This window comes from Pterocles gutturalis, unplaced genomic scaffold (assembly GCF_000699245.1).
Source record: "Pterocles gutturalis isolate BGI_N339 unplaced genomic scaffold, ASM69924v1 scaffold13781, whole genome shotgun sequence".
Classification (NCBI taxonomy): Eukaryota; Metazoa; Chordata; class Aves; order Pterocliformes; family Pteroclidae; genus Pterocles; species Pterocles gutturalis.
The window spans coordinates 1-18,140 of NW_010105648.1; the positions used below are offsets into that span (position 1 = coordinate 1).

The 18,140-nt window shown below is 40.6% G+C and overlaps 1 protein-coding gene across 1 annotated transcript; it reads right to left on the reverse strand.

The window, feature by feature from the left end:
• Positions 1-8,818: 8,818 nt before the first annotated feature.
• On the reverse strand, positions 8,819-17,877 carry LOC104471965 (putative DBH-like monooxygenase protein 2; the record flags this gene model as incomplete). The annotated part of the gene is given in 8 exon segments (XM_010087484.1): positions 8,819-8,971; positions 9,058-9,224; positions 9,948-10,050; positions 11,256-11,288; positions 11,290-11,424; positions 12,587-12,670; positions 14,766-14,912; positions 17,680-17,877. Coding segments are annotated over 8 exon segments (1,020 nt in total), but the record flags the coding sequence as incomplete, so codon positions are not given.
• Positions 17,878-18,140: the final 263 nt, after the last annotated feature.

The following is an 18,140-nucleotide window of genomic DNA, read 5'->3' on the forward strand; positions in this document are numbered from 1 at the left end:
CCACAGGGTTTGGCTGCTTACTATCTCTTTCAGGGAACATCAGATGAAACCAACAGAAAGCCAATTCAGAGTGAAAAAATGCGTCTGGTTCTTCGTGCGATGTTATGAAGAACTGTAGATTCCCTCATCAAAGGACATTATAGAAATCAGGGCTGTGTATAGAACCAAGGGGAGATTGGGCGAATTTGTAGAAGGGAAAGCCACTGAGAGTACATAAATAGAAACATATCTGTCTCAGGAAGCCTCTGAGTAGTTGCATACATGTGAAAAAAATTACAGGAAGGTATCATATAGGCCTACCCTCTTCTTATTAATCTATAGTTGTTCACTTATGCCCGCTGTTGGAGACAGGAGGCTGGGCTAGGTGGCATCTTGGTCTGGCCCAAAATATCTTTGTTTTCCTATACCAGTGAAGCCAACAAGTGCTTAGTTGCATATAATGCAACACATCAACTGCTCCCTGCAGTTTTATATCACTGCATTTTTTAAAACAAGGAATGGTCTTCTCTCATTTCATTATTTACATCCCTATCAAGTTAGCAGACAGCTAAAAACTCACCAGATGATGTGTAGCTAGCTGCAGCATCTGTATCTAGGGATTCTATTTTCACTTCTGTGTATATAGAACCTAAAACGGGCAAAAATAACAGAGAACAGAGAACATTAAGAAACAACTTAAATTGAACAAAAGTGACTGAAATAATGAGAAATGCTAACACATGACAGTAACTAATTTAGGTGATTGTGTTTAACTATGCCCAAATAATGTTTTTTCCATTGCATTTACACCTTAGAGGACTTGCTATAGGCAGAAACAGTCTGGTTTGTCTTCAGTGTAGACAGTAACAGAGGAGAGATGGGCACACACACACACATTTTAAATCTAAACAGAAGTGAAGAAAAATGTCTAAGGTTGTCTGATTGTCTTATTCAATTCACATCCATATGTGAGTGGTGAGAATGGCTACAACATCAAAGCAAACCTGAAAACTGCAGATCGTGCAAAATTTGATGTATTTACTAGTTAATGATAAGATGGTGAGAAAAGTGTAAACTTCTAACATTTGCAGATAATAAATACAAATTACTGTGGAATAAAGCTTGTGGGGAAGGAAGGAAGGGCAGGGACACATAAATATGGGCTAGAAAGTACGAAATAACGATGTTGCAATTTTATAAAACATTAAAAGTCATCCTGGTATACAGCACTGAGCCCCTTTGTTTCTGTAACCACACAGAGTATGTCTTCTATGAGTTTAGGTGCATTCTTCTGGCTTATGGAATGAATGTAATTCCTTTGTGAACACTGCATTTGATCCAGGGAATCCACTATCAAAGAGAAAATAAAAAACTGGAGGAAAAACAAAAGAAGACAGAAGTCAGTGTTTGAGCTCTTTTCTGTAAGATATGCATAATCACTGGGAAATACTGTGCATAAATGAAGTGAACACATGGAAGAAAAGAATTTATAGGGGCTTTCCAGAAAGGCACAAGCAGAGAAACATAAAAATGCTACTAAAACTGTATAAAAAGTACAAGTAGGATTACATGGATTAAATTATAAGGAAAATGGAACTTTTAATCAAGTGGCATCTATTGTGGGTACCTGTCAATTTAGCCATGAAGTAATCTGTTGAAAGAGGTGATAGAAACACTTTCTTGGGGAATTAGAAACTCCAGACATCTGAAAATAGATGCCAAGTGATCACACTTTTTTTTTTTTTTAATGCAAAAGACAAGCACAGGATGGCAAGAAATGGAAACTACAATTTCTGTCAAAGAGAAACTAAGGCTAAAAAGAAAGGAAAGAAAAAAAGACAATGAAACAGAGACAAAGGGTAGAAAGTCTCTTATTTTAGGATGTAATTTTATGCAGATGTAGCAAAACCAGTGCAGAAGCTTATACAATAATTCTTACTGCATTAAAAAAAATTTTAGTTTAGAATTTTGCAAAGTCATTTATACCAAATCAAAATGAATCTGTCTGAAACATTTTATGCTTGATTTATTAAACATGGAGCTTTTACAGACAAAGCCAGAAGGAAAAAGCCCTGAAGCAATGCCTACTATGCTCATCAAGCAGAAACAGGCTATGTGTGAGACGACTTCAAACAACAGAAACATTAGGCACTCGGTCTCCTGATTGGTTTGTTGCAGGAATTGAAGTCTTCTTTGTGAGAACATGCCTGGTTCAGGACCAATTCACATTCAGCTGAATAGTGTCTTAAACTGATAGAAACTACTCTTAATATCACACAAGAAACTCTCCTTCACATTTGCACCTTAACAAATGAAAAGTAGACCTTGTAACAATCCCCCTTTTTTTTTGGTAAAAAAATACATGGATACCCCACCTGAGCATTTTTCACAGCACTGGTGCTCACATTGCCTTTGTTCTCTTTGGGGCTTTGGTGCTCCATGGAACTCTTGCAAATATGTGGGACAGAGGCTCAAGAATACAACAAAAGCTCAGTACAGACCAATTGACCTACCTTGGACATCAGTGATCTTCTGTGGTCTGGGCCTGGTTGATTCAGTCAAGTTCAAGTCAGCATAAATAAGATTTTCTGACATTCTTGCTCCCCCCTCTCCTGTTTTCTTTTCGCTGCTGTTTTTTAAATGGTACTCTGGACTGAGGACAACCCACAGCTCCCTCCCCTCTCTAACTGTCAGGAGGAAGTTATTTTCTCTTCCTGTCATACAGAAGCTCGTAATGAGAAGGGAAGTCTACTCCTAATTGATCTTTTGATGGTAGCATGTTAGATGTATGGTCGTGGCTTCGATGGGGTTGCCTTTGTTGGGAGGTGGTTCTGGCATTAGTACTATTTTGAGTTTCTAAATCTTGACATCCTGCCTGTCCTCCCACCCTTAGTGTTTTGAAAGGACAAGCTTTATTACATGAAATGGAAAGGAGAAGAAAAGTAGAGATTCGGAAGTCAGCCCCAGGAAGCAGAGTGAAGCTCTCAGAGTGGGCCCACGGCACATCACGGGGAGCAGCCCTGCCAAGTCCAGAAGTTGGTGCTCTCAAAAGAAGACATCTGAAAGCAGGACAGATTTGCCCCAATCCATAGAGAAATGTACTCAACACTGCTCAAACAGGACCCTGCCACATTTCGGGGCTCTGTCATGTGTCTGCAGCTCTTCTAAACCAGAACCAAGCTGACTTGCTATGTCCTGAGGAATGTGGGTTTTGTGCAGCTCAGAAACATGTTCTTCCCCTCTGTAGGGAACTTCTGATGGCAAATGGGGATTCATAAAATGGGATTGGTCCAGCCTGTTTCAGGAAGGGTGAAGGGTGCTTAACATGCAAAGGCAGCAACTAGAATAGGTTACTCTAAACAAGGCAAGCCCTAGACTTTCCAGGTTTTTATTTTCCTGCATGACTAATGCTTTCAGAGAGCCAGAGGTGGCAGCTATGTGGACATTGTGCTGTGAATCATTGTTAGAGGAAATATCCTAGCTCATAGCAGCATTTACCAATTGTAAATGCCAGATTTAGTTTTTGCACTGACAGCAGATGTAATCTGCCAGGAGAAGCCAAATCACCCAGCCTGATCTGTTGGTTGACAGCAGGCTCAATATGAGTCAGAAGTGTGCCCTACCAGCCAAGAGGGGTGCATCAAACACAGCATATCCAGCAGTCAAAAGAGGTGATTATCCTGCTGTATTTAGCATTGGTGCAGCTTCACCTTGAGTACTGTGTGCAGCTCTGGGCCTGTCATGGTTTAACCCCAGCTGGCAATAAGGACCACTCAGCCACTCTCTCACTTGCCCCTCCAGTGGGATGGGGGAGAGAATCAAGAGTAAAAGTGAGAAAACTCATGGGTTGAGACAAAGGCAGTTTAATAAGTAAAAGTCACGCATGCAAGCAAAGCAAAACTAGGAATTCAGTCATTACTTCCCATCTTGAGGCAGGTGTTCAGCCATGTCCAGGAAAACAGGGCTCCATCATGTGTAATGGTTACTTGGGAAGACAAATGCCATAACTTTGAATGTCTCTCCCTTCCTTCTTCTTCCCTCAGCTTTATATTGCTGAGCATGACATCATATGGTATGGAATATCCCTTTGGTCAGTTGGGGACAGCTGTCACAGCTGTGTCCCCTCCCAACTTCTTGTGTACCCCCAGACTACTCACTGGTGGGGTGGTGTGAGAAGCAGAAAAGACCTGGACTCTGTGTAAGCACTGCTCAGCAATAACAAAAACTAAAATTAATTCTATCCCAGCCAAAACCAGTCCAGGCCCCCACAATTTAAGAAGGATGTGAAGGTACTTGACTGTGTCCAGAGGAGGGCAACAAAGCCAGTGAAAGGGCTGGAAGGCACATCCTATGAGGAGCAGCCAAGAACTCTGGGTCTGTCTAGTTTGGAGAGAAGGAGGCTGAGGGACAACTTCATTGCTCTCTACAGGTTCCTGAGGAGGTGAGGTGGAGAGGGAGGTGCTGATCTCTTCTCCCTGGTATCCAGGGATAAGATGTGTGGGAATGGTTCAGCTCTGCACCAGGGGAGGTTTAGACTTGACATTCTGAAACATTTACCAAAAGGGTGGTCAGACACTGAAATAAGAGAGGTGGTCAATGCCCCATGCCTCTCAGTGTTTAAGAAGCATTTTGACAATGCCCTTAATAACATGCTTTAACTTTCAGTCAGCCCTGAAGTGGTCAGGCAGGACTAGATGAACTTTGTAGGTGTCTTCCAACTGGAACTATTCTACTCTAGTCTATTCTATTCTGTTCTGTTCTATTTTAAAGCCTCTTGCCCTAATTAAATACAAAGGAGGATGAATGTTTCACTCAGTACTACCAGCCGTGCTGTGACTTGGCTACACTGTGACTGAGAAGGAATGTGATATATTTCCATAGGAATCTGAAGGGGAAAATGTTCAATGAGAATTAAGATGATATTACTAAGCACAGTGCAGTGATCTCAATAAGGTACGTTTTACTTGGGACACAGCTCTGAGTGTCTGGATGATTCTCTTGGAATCTCATGAATTCTCTTCATTTGCCTTCAGGACAAATATTTTTTTTTTTCTCCTCATGCTTCTGTTTTCTGGCCAAGACAATTACTAGTTAATAAATGTCCATCAGCCCAATGAGGAAGGAATCCACCCTGTGTGGCTAGTTAACCTCCTAATCACTCTGTTTTGTGATGTTTGCTTTTAAAGTCTGAGGGTGTTTTTACCTGGTGTACTAATTATTGTCAAAATAAGCAGAGACTCTGCCTTTGGGAATGTGGGGAGATAATTTGGTGAAAAGTACCAGTATGAAATTTGAAATTTGGAAGAGTCAGTGTAGTGATAAAGAACAGAACCATAATGAGGTTGCTCTTCTAGTCCTCATCTATACACTGGGGGAAAATATAAGAAAAGAGAACAGCAAATGGTTTAGCATTTTTAAAACTGGAATTCATAGGTTTGCTACATGAGAGCATGTAAGGTCTATTTTCCGGTAAACACCAAGTCATTGCCTCATTATTGCCCAGCAATCAGCAGGCAAATTCCCTGCCATACAGTCATTGATGGGTACGGCAGGACTAGTTTTAGAATCAATCACACTACTTAATAGCTAAGGAGCCTTGTTTTGTATACTGACCTAAGTACAGGGATTATGTAGATACCTTGAGACTAGATAATGATTACTGAAATACCAGTGAGCAAATACATATAGTAACCCATCCATGAAAGCTCTGGATTTAATAATTAAGTATCAGCTATTGAGAGATGACTGTATTCCTGTCATTGCTGCATTACAGTACATTACTTTTCTGATTTATAATAAACTAATTTTTCTAGTAGAAAATATTTTTTATGAAAATCAGACCTGGAATGCCCTGCTACCAGTACTAGGAAGCCAAGATAAGCCAAGCAAACACCAGCTGTGTGAGAGAAAGAAGAGGAAGTGAAGCAGTTTCTGTGGTGGTTGATGACACAAAAGTACATACTGTGGTCAAAGGAAGGTTTGCAGTGGACCTTAGACCAGACAATGAGAGGTGTCCAGAAATATTGTGACAGGCAGCCTGCTCTGGAATACTGATGTCTCTGATTAGACCACTCATTTCTCTGTAGTTCCTGGGAATGGAAGGAAAGAGGGAAAAATAAAATTACGTGATCTGTGTGTAAGTTGGGAGTCACTAAAACCTAGCATGACACTGCAAGTTTTGGATGCATTTTAGTCAGTTTTCTTGCTGTCTGGATGCATAACTAGCCATCTCAGAAAGTCACAACATGGATCTCCCCTCTGACAGCAGAGAAGCTCTCTGAGAGAGGAGAAGGTGATGGAATTTTGAACCTGTCTCAATTTAAAGAGATTTTTTTTCCCTAATTTGCCTCTAAGATGAGTAAGTATGACTGATGCACTGAAATGCGGTCAGAAAGCAAGCAAGAAAGAAAGAGCCAGGAAGCTATGTTCCATGTATGTGGATTTTCTGGATCATCCTAACTCCCTTTCCATGCATGTTGTTGGAGGGACCTTCAGCACAATTTTATTGCTCATTTTGTCAAAAATGCCTGGCATCACCCCCTAAGCACTGTTATGTTACAAAGATGCAAGAGAGTTTTTCCTCTTTGGAGAAGAATTTTTAGCTTTTTTAGTTCAAAGTTAAGTGATGACTAAATATATCTTGGGCAGTTACTTGCAACTGCAGACACAAATAAGCTACGAATAGCTTGTGTTACCCAAGGTGTTGTGTGTTGGTTCTATCTCTCAGCTGTGCTTTATTCTCAGAACGTCAGAGCCAAGTGCATTTCCCCACCCACAGATTGCTCAAAGGGAGACTTACATTAATGGTTTTAATCATGACTACTTGATCTGCCTCCTTGGTTGCTTTCTCTGCAATTTTGATGGTATCGTTGTCCCAGTCAACAAAGTCCATGGCCATCATTCCTTCCACTGCCCTGGGGAAAGAATAAGGGACAATGGGGAGGTGAAGACAAATGATGAGAATATAAGGAAGGTGGGTGGAAAAAAAAAAGAAGGGGAAAAAAAAAAAGATACAGAAGAAGGGATTGTTAAAGCATCACAGCTGACACATTCTTGCAACAAAGGAGTTCAACTTGACAGCTCCAGGTACATGCCTCTTTCTTCCCTCTCAGCAACACTTAATTTTCATTATCTTTTCCATTTGCCATTCTTCATAGCTATATTTTGCTCTGCTACGTCCAAAGCCATGTTGACTCAGGACTCACTCTGAGGCCTTCTGCTTGAGTACATGTGCAATGTACAAAATATCAGGGTAGCCCATACAGCTGGAGATGTTGTTACAAGGGTAGTAGAAGAGGAATGTGAGACACATCTCATGCATGGTGCTTGGCCCACTCCCCTGAGACCCAAGGAGGAGACTATTTCTCCTCAGGAAAGCACTCTTGTTTGCAGTTCATGCAGATCCTGTCTGTTGAAAATAAAAGAGTTTAATTGTCTGTCTGAGAGGCAGAAACAGAGAATCAAAGTATCCTCACAAGAGTCTGATAAATAGGTTGCTCTGCTATTTTACAACCTAAATCTCTCCTTCAAGAAAACTACCATATTTTTATTTCAATCTACAAGATCCCAAAATCTGAAACTTTTGAAAGTTCAGCTAAAACATTCACAGAATTAACTGAGTGTGATATCCAGATCAGAATTTTTCAGTAGATCCCTACTTTTGGAATCATAGAATCATAGCATCATTAAGGTTGGAAAAGACCCCAGGGATCATCAAGTCCAACCGTCAACCCACACCACCTAACTCACTAAACCATGTCCCGAAGCACCACATCTACACGTTTCTTGAACACCTTGTTGGCACCTTCGAGCTGGGGGCAATGACCTTGTGAAGCAAAAGTTTAAGTCAGCTTAATTTTTTCTTTTTTTTTAAAGGAGGTTTAAGCCCATTTCCTCATGTAGGTCACTACTGATTGAAAGGTTGCTCTGGTGAGTCTTCCTGAAAATTGCTCTTCTGGCTTTAGGTAATGTGGTACAGTGGTCTGAGTTTGTGATATCTCACGCTGGGTACTGTAAGCATATCTTGCTATCAGCTGTGTAAAAAACTAAGACAAGATAAAGGAGAGGGAATAAGTTAAACATGCAGATACACGAACTCTAAGAAAGAGCAGGTAGTAGAAAGAGTAAAAGCAGAAATTGTAAGACACTGATCAATGGGCCATTGAAAGAACCATCAAAATGTAAACCTTAAAAGATGCAAAGTGATTTGAAAAGTGATTGAAAGAAGAAAAACAAGATTGCCTCAGGCCTCATAAGAGAGGGCAAGCATGGATTTTTCACGGGGGATTGTGGGACTGCATAAAACTTATGGGATGTTCTAAGAGGATTGTGGGAATGTGCAAAATTTATTGTGGAATTCTTAGGGAGGAGGTCAAAGGTGCAGAAAAACATGGGAAAACAGAGAGAGGAAGAGCAGAGTCCAGTTGTACTTAAACAGACCAGTTTGTTTGTCTGATCAAGCCCGGTACCTGATTGCTGAAATCTAGACTATCTCATTAAACTCTGTTCCTAACTATTTTCTGTGTGAGTGTGCTCTCTATAATGTGTATATGTGTGTACCTGTGGTTTTGGGGTGGGTTGTTCCACTAGGGAACTTCAAGCTAGAAAGACTCAAGGTCCAGGCCAGAGACTGCATATAAGGGCCATGGATCTGGGCACAGATGTTGAAAGGACTTATGATCTGGACCAGAAGTTGGAGAGACTAAAAAATGTGATTATGTTTGGGAGCTGAGTGAGCGTGCTTATGGTTGTGCTCCTCTAGTGAACTTTAAGCCTGATTTTTCAGATAGGAGGAATAGGATTGGGTCATTTGTGCTGTCTGTGCGCATGCGGGTGTTGTTCATGCCAGCAGAGTGCCTGTGAGGGTACTGTACTCCTGTCTGTGTTCATCTCTTTGTGGCCGGATGAGTCTGCTCTCTGAGTGTACGTGTTTAGGTGGGGTGGGGGTGCCTATATCTTTGGAGTTTGCCTCTAGCCTTAGCACATGCTGCGCCTGGGAAAGGGGAAAGTCTAGAGCAAGATGAAAACCCAAAGGGGGAAAGATCAGGAAGCATTTTGCACAGCTTTCTCTGCACTCACTTCATCAAACTGGCTGTAATTGCGAACGCTGTAAGATCTGTAGGATTCTGCTCCAGGAGGAATGAAATGCACAGGGAAAGTGAAGATGCCTACTTGCAGAACCCCGACATCATAATTCCGTAGCTCCGGAGAATAGTAAATTTGTACCCCTGAGCTGTCAATCAAACCTGTAAAAGAAAAATGACCACGGGGCCTGAAGCAACAACACACATAGTGTCTCTTTCCCAATCACAGGTTGGGAGCAGGCACAGATTAACAGGAACCCTACCCCTGTGGTGTGGTCCACTGTAATGTACAGCCTCAAAGCCATGCAAGGTGCGCAGTTGCACAGATCTTCACTTGTAGTGCATCTGGATCCAGCCCTGCTTACAGTCTCAGATGATTCACATAAAATCACTCCAGACTGTTGTTTCCCCTTCTGTAAAATGATAGCAAATACCACGGTGGCTTTCTTCATCACCTGGCATAGGGACTGAGTGCTGGAGGTCATGGTAGAAACCAGGGGTGGTATTATTAGGCTCTCAGGACTTCATCCTGACCCTTGGTACACCTACTTCTCCCACAGCCACTCTGACCCTTCCCACACTGCTCCTTTTTCCCATGATGTCGGCATTTCCCCGACATTTTCCCTAACACTCCCACTAGTATCATAGCAGGAAGATGTGCTCACCTCTTTCAATGGTAAGACATGTCGTGTCTAAGCAGACATAACTATGTTTCTAAAGTTAGTTTAAGTCTTCCTGAATAGGAGCTCAGTCCAGTTTCTTCTTGTTGTCATGAAGGTTGTATGGAAATGTTTAATGCAGAAGCTGCTTTCTAATAGACATGTAAGTGAAGTCTGAAGCTTCCATCCTGAGGATGTTATCAGAAAACTTCCCAGCATTACCCACCTGGTAACAAGTCAAAATTGCTGTAGTGGATTTCTAGTCGGACATACTGAGGATCCCAAGGTGTTCCTATGGAAACTGCAGCTTCATCTGGAAATTGATAAGACTTGTGGAAAGAGGAAGAGAAGGAATAAAATTATATGAAGCAGTTATTTTTTAACTCTTCTCTGCTGTTTCTTGATTGAAAACTTAAAAAAATATAGTTTTAATTTTCTTGCATCTCTGAATATTTATTTAGATACGGTTAGAAATGAAAATGTTGTGGGAAATTCTGATGGTTCCCTTTCTTTTCCTTCTGAAAAAGGGAAAAATTTGGGAAGAATTTTCAAAATTTATCTTTCATTTATCCTTTTAATTAGTTTAATTATTCTTTTTGTACTATATTTAATATGAAATGGTTATAATATGTGGATGCTGGCAGCAAATTTCATATCAATATTGGCATGGCATAATATAAAATCTGAATAAAATTAGTATAAAAAATTTGTATCTCTCCTACCTCTCTCCATTCCTGTGTACATGCATAGCATAGAAATACAAGCATTGGCATGGCATAATATAAAATTAGTATAAAAAATGAGTATCTCTCCTACCTCTCTCCATCCCTGTGTACATGCATAGCATAGAAATACAAAATACATTTTGCTCTTAAAGGCAAAGTAACTGTCACCAGATAGATACTGACTACTAGCTAGGCCACTCAGCCAGAAGCACCAATTTCACTGAACTTTTAATTTTACTTTGCTGAAAAAGAGGCAGAGTCAGTAGAAAAAAAAACCAGAAAGGAGGCACACTTCTTTCTATTGCACAAGGCTAGCATAAGGACAATTTTGTGAAATTAATGGCAACATTATCAAAAGGTCAGAAGGAAAGCCTTCCTATGTGACATATAAAACTTGTTTAATACATGTATGATAATAACATACACACATATGCAGAGTATTGACAACTATGTAGAAATTGCCAGCTTCACCTCGTGCGGCAGAATTATGGTCAAGAGGGGACAGTAGGAAGAAACTTCCCCAGTTTGGTTGGCCCTGCAGGACTGTAGGGTCTTCCTGGACAAGCTGACAGCAAGGGTACTACTGTTCATAACAAGAAATGGGGAAGGGATGCAGAGTACTGACAACTATGTAGAAATTGCCAGCTTCGCCTCGTGCGGCAGAAGTGTGGTCAAGAGGGGCAGTAGGAAGAAACTTCCCCAGTTTGGTTGGCCCTGCAGGACTGTGGGGTCTTCCTGGACAAGCTGACAACAAGGGTACTACTGTTCATAACAAGAAATGGGGAAGGGAATGCGTCCTGCAGACTCACCTCTCCTCCAACAGCCCAGCCCACAAGCATCTGAAGAGCACAGCGCAAAATCTGGATTGGCTCCATAGCAATCATCTATGCCACTGGGTAACACACTGGCATCGCCACAGGCATAAACAAGAATATGACGAACTAAGGTTATATTGTGGGGTGTTATTACAGGTTCAAACTATAATCAAGAGAAAGAGTGGAAAAAAGTTATTGTCAACCCTAAAATATTCATTTTTTTTTCAGGCAACCAGAAAAAGCAGTTACCCATAGCTTAGGAAAACCGATATAATCTGATTTGCAAAATGGACAGTAAACTGGATGATGATTTATCTACTCATTTCGGTATGCACCCAGCGGAGTCCATTTTTTCCAGAAAGGATTTTCATCTTCCTCTGAAACACCTCCCCTTAATCAGAATCACAGGGGGTGTCTGTTTGACCTGTTATGCTGGGCAGTGTGGTTCCAGACTAGAAATTACCTCATACACCATTTTCTTTCAGAGAAAGATAAGGGACCTTAATCTCAGGTTCACTATAATTTACTACTCCCTAAGCTAAGCCAAAAGGATAAAACAAACCCCGCAAATAACCTGGATCTGTTCATTAATCACTGATTTTTTTTCCAGCACTGATGAGATCAGGCCTCAAAATCCTGATGTTACCACACGAACTGACTAAAGTTCCTGAGTTTGTTCTGTAGGATTAGCTGTCAAATTCTTTTTTGTTCCAGTCCATGGAAATTCTTCCTTATGAAATTTTGCCTTATGCCATTGCAGTGGAACATCTGTTTTTAAACCTTCAAAACCTACAAAACTAAGAAGGGTTGCTTGACCTTGAATCAAAGCTGTCTTAAATTGAGACTTAAGCTAGGCTTGCTTTGGAAAGTTCCTGTTTCTTTTTCTTTGCTCTTCTTTTTTGCACAATGAATGTTGAAAACAAGACTGCAAAAATGTTAGTTTTGCTTTTTATACAAATATTAGCCATTTTCAAGAACAAAAGCAAAAGTCCTTTCAAATTTAGAAAATACTGGAGGCTCCCTTTGCTCTCAGAGACAGGTAATATGGCCTGAGCTCACCACACTGAGACATCAGACTTGAAGCACTGTTGCTTCAGGTGTGATGGACGTAAAGACAAAGGTACTTCCAAAGCTAGAAACAAGACGGAGCTTATCTCTACACAAGCCAGACAAATTAGCTCACTCATCCCAATGGCAGTGAAGGACAGATGGAATGCTCCCAAATTTATACTGAACTGCTCTAAAAGACAGACTTGTATGCATGATTGAAGCAGCAAGTCTGTCCTGTCCTGGTTTTTCCCCAGTTATACAGGCTGTAAGTTTACCTTGTAGATATGGTGTTTCTGCTTGACCATGGGCAGTGGGATAAAGGTACGGGCATACTTGGTTTCTTCAACTGGAACAGCAAACTGGAAAACAAACAGACACACAAGTCACCTGAAGGTTCCCCTGGCAACTCAATAATGCGCACAGGGAATTGGAGAAGCCAAAGGGAGTCAGTACAAGGAGAATGAGACCCAGAAGTGCAGGGATCAGGAAGGATGATGCATTTAGCAAGCATCGGATTGGCTTTTGGTTGCAATGAGTGAGAGGATTAATGGATCAAGAAGATAAAACTGTATTCTGGTGAAGGGAAAACACATTTGTCAGATGCACCAGGTGAAGAATTAATTTTAAATTAGAGAATTTAACTTTTTCTTTCAGATTTTTAATGTATTTTTTCCAAAAGGGAATTTCATTACTAATTTACCTATTGTAACAATAACTTGTTTGGTTCAATCAACATATTTAATTGCCAGTTTTCTAGAGTCACAAGCACACACATGATACCACTAATCCCACAAATCTTTACATAAAAATAGTGCCTCCTTACTATGGAATATTGCCCACACTGATCAGCAGATGCTGCTGCATCTTGAGCAAGTGCTGACTGTGTGGGCTGACTGTGTGGGCTGTTAAAAGAAGTAAGATGTTAATGCAATACTACACTGAGCTGGTACTTTTGGACTCCAGTTGACAAGGATGACTCATGCACCATGAGGTGATGGTAATAGGGGGGCTCCAGGTCTCCTGGTAAATCCTTACATCTGACACTGAGATGCTGCATAAATTGATGCTGGAGGCAAGGTGCACAGTAGTATTGCATTTTCTGAACTCTTAGCCAGGCTTGTCGCAAAGCGTCTAAATGTATCCCCATTATTTCTCTTCTCTTCTCTGTGATATTTTGTAGTTTCCACAAAACTAAGACAGGAATAATTAAATATCTTCAGTAGATTATAAATATGCAAGAATTTAAAGTGTTGGTACTTGAAATAAAAGCAAGCTGGAAAAAAAAGCTGTAAGGGATTTTATAAGATTTCAGAACCTGCATAATTTTGTGCTTAAATGTTTAGATACTGAGCATCTGGATACTGTTTTAGCTACAGGAGCTGTACAGTGGTGATAAAGATCATATTTTCAGATTTTTGCATATCGTAGAACAAGCAGATGCAGTTCATTTATCTGTATACGCTGTTAATGTGCTTTGGACAATTTTTATGAAGACTTACTAAGGGACTTACACAAAAAGCAAACAAAACTAGTCCCCTGATTCCCTGTTAGCAGCTACTGTTGAGCATGAATGCACTCAATGATCTGCCAGGATCTGCCCCATCACGTAAGGACAGCAGCAGCCATGGAACTCTGTAGGTTCATCCCATTCAGAATGGGATTATATTTCTTTCAATTAGTAAAGGTCGTTAAGAAGGTTTGTGACTACAAAGGCATCTATCCAGTCATTTGCACATGTATTTGACCTCTGGAAAAAATGGTGAAGGTACATCTATTTCTGGACAAACATTTTTGAGTGGGCTAAGCCTTGAATAATGCTGATTTGCCCAGAGGTCCCTCAAGTAAATGTGAAACTGTGTAAACTATCTATGTATGCAGAGTTTTGAAACTGCATGAATTAGGGTGCTTGTGAACCCCGCCAAAGCATATTTTTGAAAAATGTCTGACTTAAAATATCAATTTGGGTTTTCCAAGTTTTTAAGGTCAGTCAATACCAGTATGAAGCTCTTTCAAGGGAGAAGGACTGAGATTATCAAAGCATTCTTAATTTTCTAAACATAACTCTTACCAAAATACTGCCTTATATTAGGCATATAGAAATTTTAACTCTCCTACCAGATAGGGTTTTTATATGTGACAAACAAGAGAGAGACAGAGAAATAAGCAAAATATTGAAGAGCTATGTTCAAGCTTACAAAAATGTTGAGATTTATATCTTCCCTATTCTTTGATGGCAAACATTGTAAAAACCATCAAATACATCAATATAGTGCCCTTGAAATGGGCATTATTTAAGTGTGGCTGTATGGTCCCGTATTTTTCTGTATGTTCCTGTTATTGTACTGCTGTGAGAAAAACTTGTCATTCTCAGATCTAATTCTGAGGATCTGGGAATACAGTGGGACATGAGAGCAGGTTTGTTTGGGATGTTGCTTGAGCAGTCCCCTTTCTTACTGTGATATCCAGGTCATTTAGGTCACGTGTCCGGAGGTGGTGTTTGAACAGCATGGTGGTGGAGGTCTCATTCTCTGTCACTGACAGCAGCTGGTAGTCCTGGTTCTCATCTTCCTCAAGGGTTGTCTCATCTACCACACGACAATCCTGGAAAAGAAACAGTGGTGAGAGGAGAGGGAGGGGAGAGGGAGGGGAGAGGGAGCATCCTACACTCTGAGAAGTCTTGTTTCCAAGTACCCCTGTTGGGACCCGAGTAATTATCAAAGCATTTCATTCTCCAAAAAGCTCCTCTGCTTTCACTGTTGATTTCCGCAAACCAATCAAAGAGAACTCGCATCCAGTCCCTGCTATATCCAGCTGCTCAAGGAAAGAGCAGCCCCCGGGTCCCATCACCCAGCAAATGGCCTGGATAGGATGGATCCTAGAGGATCTTCCCTGCTGAGGTCATCAAATGCAATTGTTACTTGGTAAAAAGGCACAGAAACATGAGGCAGAGTTTGAAAAGCATCTAAATGTCTAGTTCCTAAGGAAATCTCGCTGGGAACAGAATGGGCCACAGTAACTGCTGCTATGAAAATACGAGGTGAGAATGTGGGACTGTATATACCACTGCAGAAAGGGAAGAAGGATAAAAAGTAAAGCTCCAAGTTGACTGACCGAGACTGCATCATCTTTTTGTGGCAAAGGAGTTCAAATGAGCAGAAATGAGAAAGCAGTGTCTGCAGATGGGATGAAAATCTCTCCGAGAGAGACCCGAAACATAATAAAACAAATGTCTCCCTAATGTACAGCTGTTAAGTGCTACATTGAAAAGTTTTGCTGCATTACTCAACTTTGGAGGGACACCAGAGAAGAGAAAATTTTTACCAGGCAACAGTCTGGTCAAGAAAGAATATTTTTATGTGAAATCCTTCCTGTTATTTTTTCCTCCCATCTCTGTTCCTTTAAATGATTATTTCAAAACCTGCTTACAACTTTTGCTAAATTTCCCAGTATCTCCTCTAATATTCTTTCTTCTTCTTGAATTTATCCGTAGCTTTGCACTTTCAGAATACTCTAAGCAATTTTTCTCTAACCCAGATGCTCAGTTTACAGAGGGACATACCACATTTCGAAAAGACAGCTTTTGTTTTCCTACTGTTTTGAAATACCTGTTGCACTCTTTCACTAAAAGATCAAAATGAAAAGATAAGTAGCCTGCAAATAAGCTACTTTGAAATGAACAAAATGTTTGAAATTAAATATAACTTATGAAAGAGGAAGGCAGTCAACAGCTGAAAAAAACACCCCACCTTTGTGAAAACAAGCCCTTTTGGCTAGTTTTTCACTCCTTGGACATTACTCAGCTAATGACTTTGTTAGGGTTGTAGTAAAGAGGAAAATTAAAACAAAAATCAAGGAAGCAAGAGAGAGAGGGTTAGAAGGAAGAATGCAAATGGAAAACCCCACTTAAACTCATTTACAGTAACTAGCATATTTTTCTGTCAAACTGTCTGTTCCACAGGTTCAGTGGATGTGATATACAGCCTACTGAGCAAATATGGATTTTTGTGGTCATTAATGTGTTTACTTACTGGAATGTCTCCAGACCTAAATAATTGAAAGACATTTTCCAATATGTAAAAGAGTTGAAAAAAAGTCAAACTTTTGTGGGACCAAAATCATTTTCCAACATAAACAAGGAGTTTCAGCTACCAATGCAGAAAAACATTGAAAATGTTAAATATCTCTTCTAAAAATAATGGAATGCTTAATATTTTTGAAACCAAACATTTTGGGTTTTTTTTCCTTTCAGGATGTTCTTTTAGGAGAAAATAAATGCTTTGGTTTCACCCCGACTCACTTAAAAAAAAAAATCATTATTAAAAAATAAATCACAAGCATTTCTTCTAAATTGATCATAATTTTCCCCCCTGTAATAATTCACAGCCAAAAATTCCCTGTGTCACAATCACTGAAAGATTTCAAAAGTGGCTATTACAAGAGTGGTTTTGCAACCAACTGAAGACCATAAGTAAGGCTAGCTACCTCACCCCCTCCAAAGTTCACCCGTTTTAGCCAAGCACCAAGACATATTTCATGCAAAACACATTTTACTGTTGTGTGAAAAGGGAACTGAAAACAACTGAACAAAGTAAAACCACCTGTGACAGGCAAACACTTCACCAGTGTAAACTCTTTTTCTTTCTGTATCTGGATAACATTAAACTGCCTGTTTCTCTTTCATGGTCAAAACAAACAAATATACTGGGTTTTTACTGCAGCGGCATTTTTTTCCTCTAAACTCCAGCTGTTTTAACATCAGGCATCTGTCCTGAGTGGTTGCCTTTACAGACAATGGAAAAAAACATCAAGTCCCAAGGATGTCCTATCCTATTCCTAAGGCAGACCTTTAAGACCATCAGAAAGAAGCAATCTTTGGAGGTGAACATATCTCCACTTACTACAGAAGAAGCCAAGTAAATTAACTTTTGCATAGCTTCAGTGAGGGAACACATGGGAGTTTCACATCTGATTTCTGGCTGAACTAACCTTTGTTATGCTCCCAGCAGCCTCTTCTAGCTGCATGGTAGGTGATTGCTTCAGTCGTATCTAATTTGTTCCGGCTGTGGTTTTGACTTGCAGGTGGGATCAGTTTATTTGCCTAAACAACATAATCTAGTGCCATCTGGGATACCATAGGGTATCTTAGGTAGCTGTTATGGTAGCTGTTATGGAGCATATGGAGTATGACATGGGACCTGCAGATGACCTGGGCTCTTCTGGACTGTCAGCCAGAGGCCATGCCAACTGAGGCTCTCAAATGATCTTAGGCATCTATCTTTAGCCAGTTGAGCCCATATGCTTTCAAACCAATGTTCTTGGAGCATGACCCTTAGTAAAAGAGGATGCAGAGGAAGTTTTTTCAGCTTACAGAGAAGTAGATGCTGCTATTTGGGAAGACACCTCCTATCACAGTATCAGATCCAGGCAATTCTCCGTGAGGGCTGAATCCAAATGCCACCCAGCCAGTCGTATGGACCTGCAGCTCAAACTTCATCAGCTCCTGTTCGTCATGGTCCCAGCGGAGGTAGACCATGTTTGAAGGATCCAGGAAGATGGAGAAACGCAGCTATGGAGTTGCAGGCTGATCATAATAAAAGCATGGGGAGAAAAGAGGAAGAGCATACCCTTGGTTCTTGAGAAGACAACTGCCATCATCAACAGGACCACGGCAGTTTCTGAGTCTTGCTGATACCTTGGGCAGCTATTCTGAAACGAGGGGCCCAGTTTATATGGAAGGGCATGGGCTGGGCCTATTGCCAGAAAGGAGGAGTGGAAAATGACTGTTCTATATCCAACTTAACATGTAGGAAAGATCAACACTTTACATAA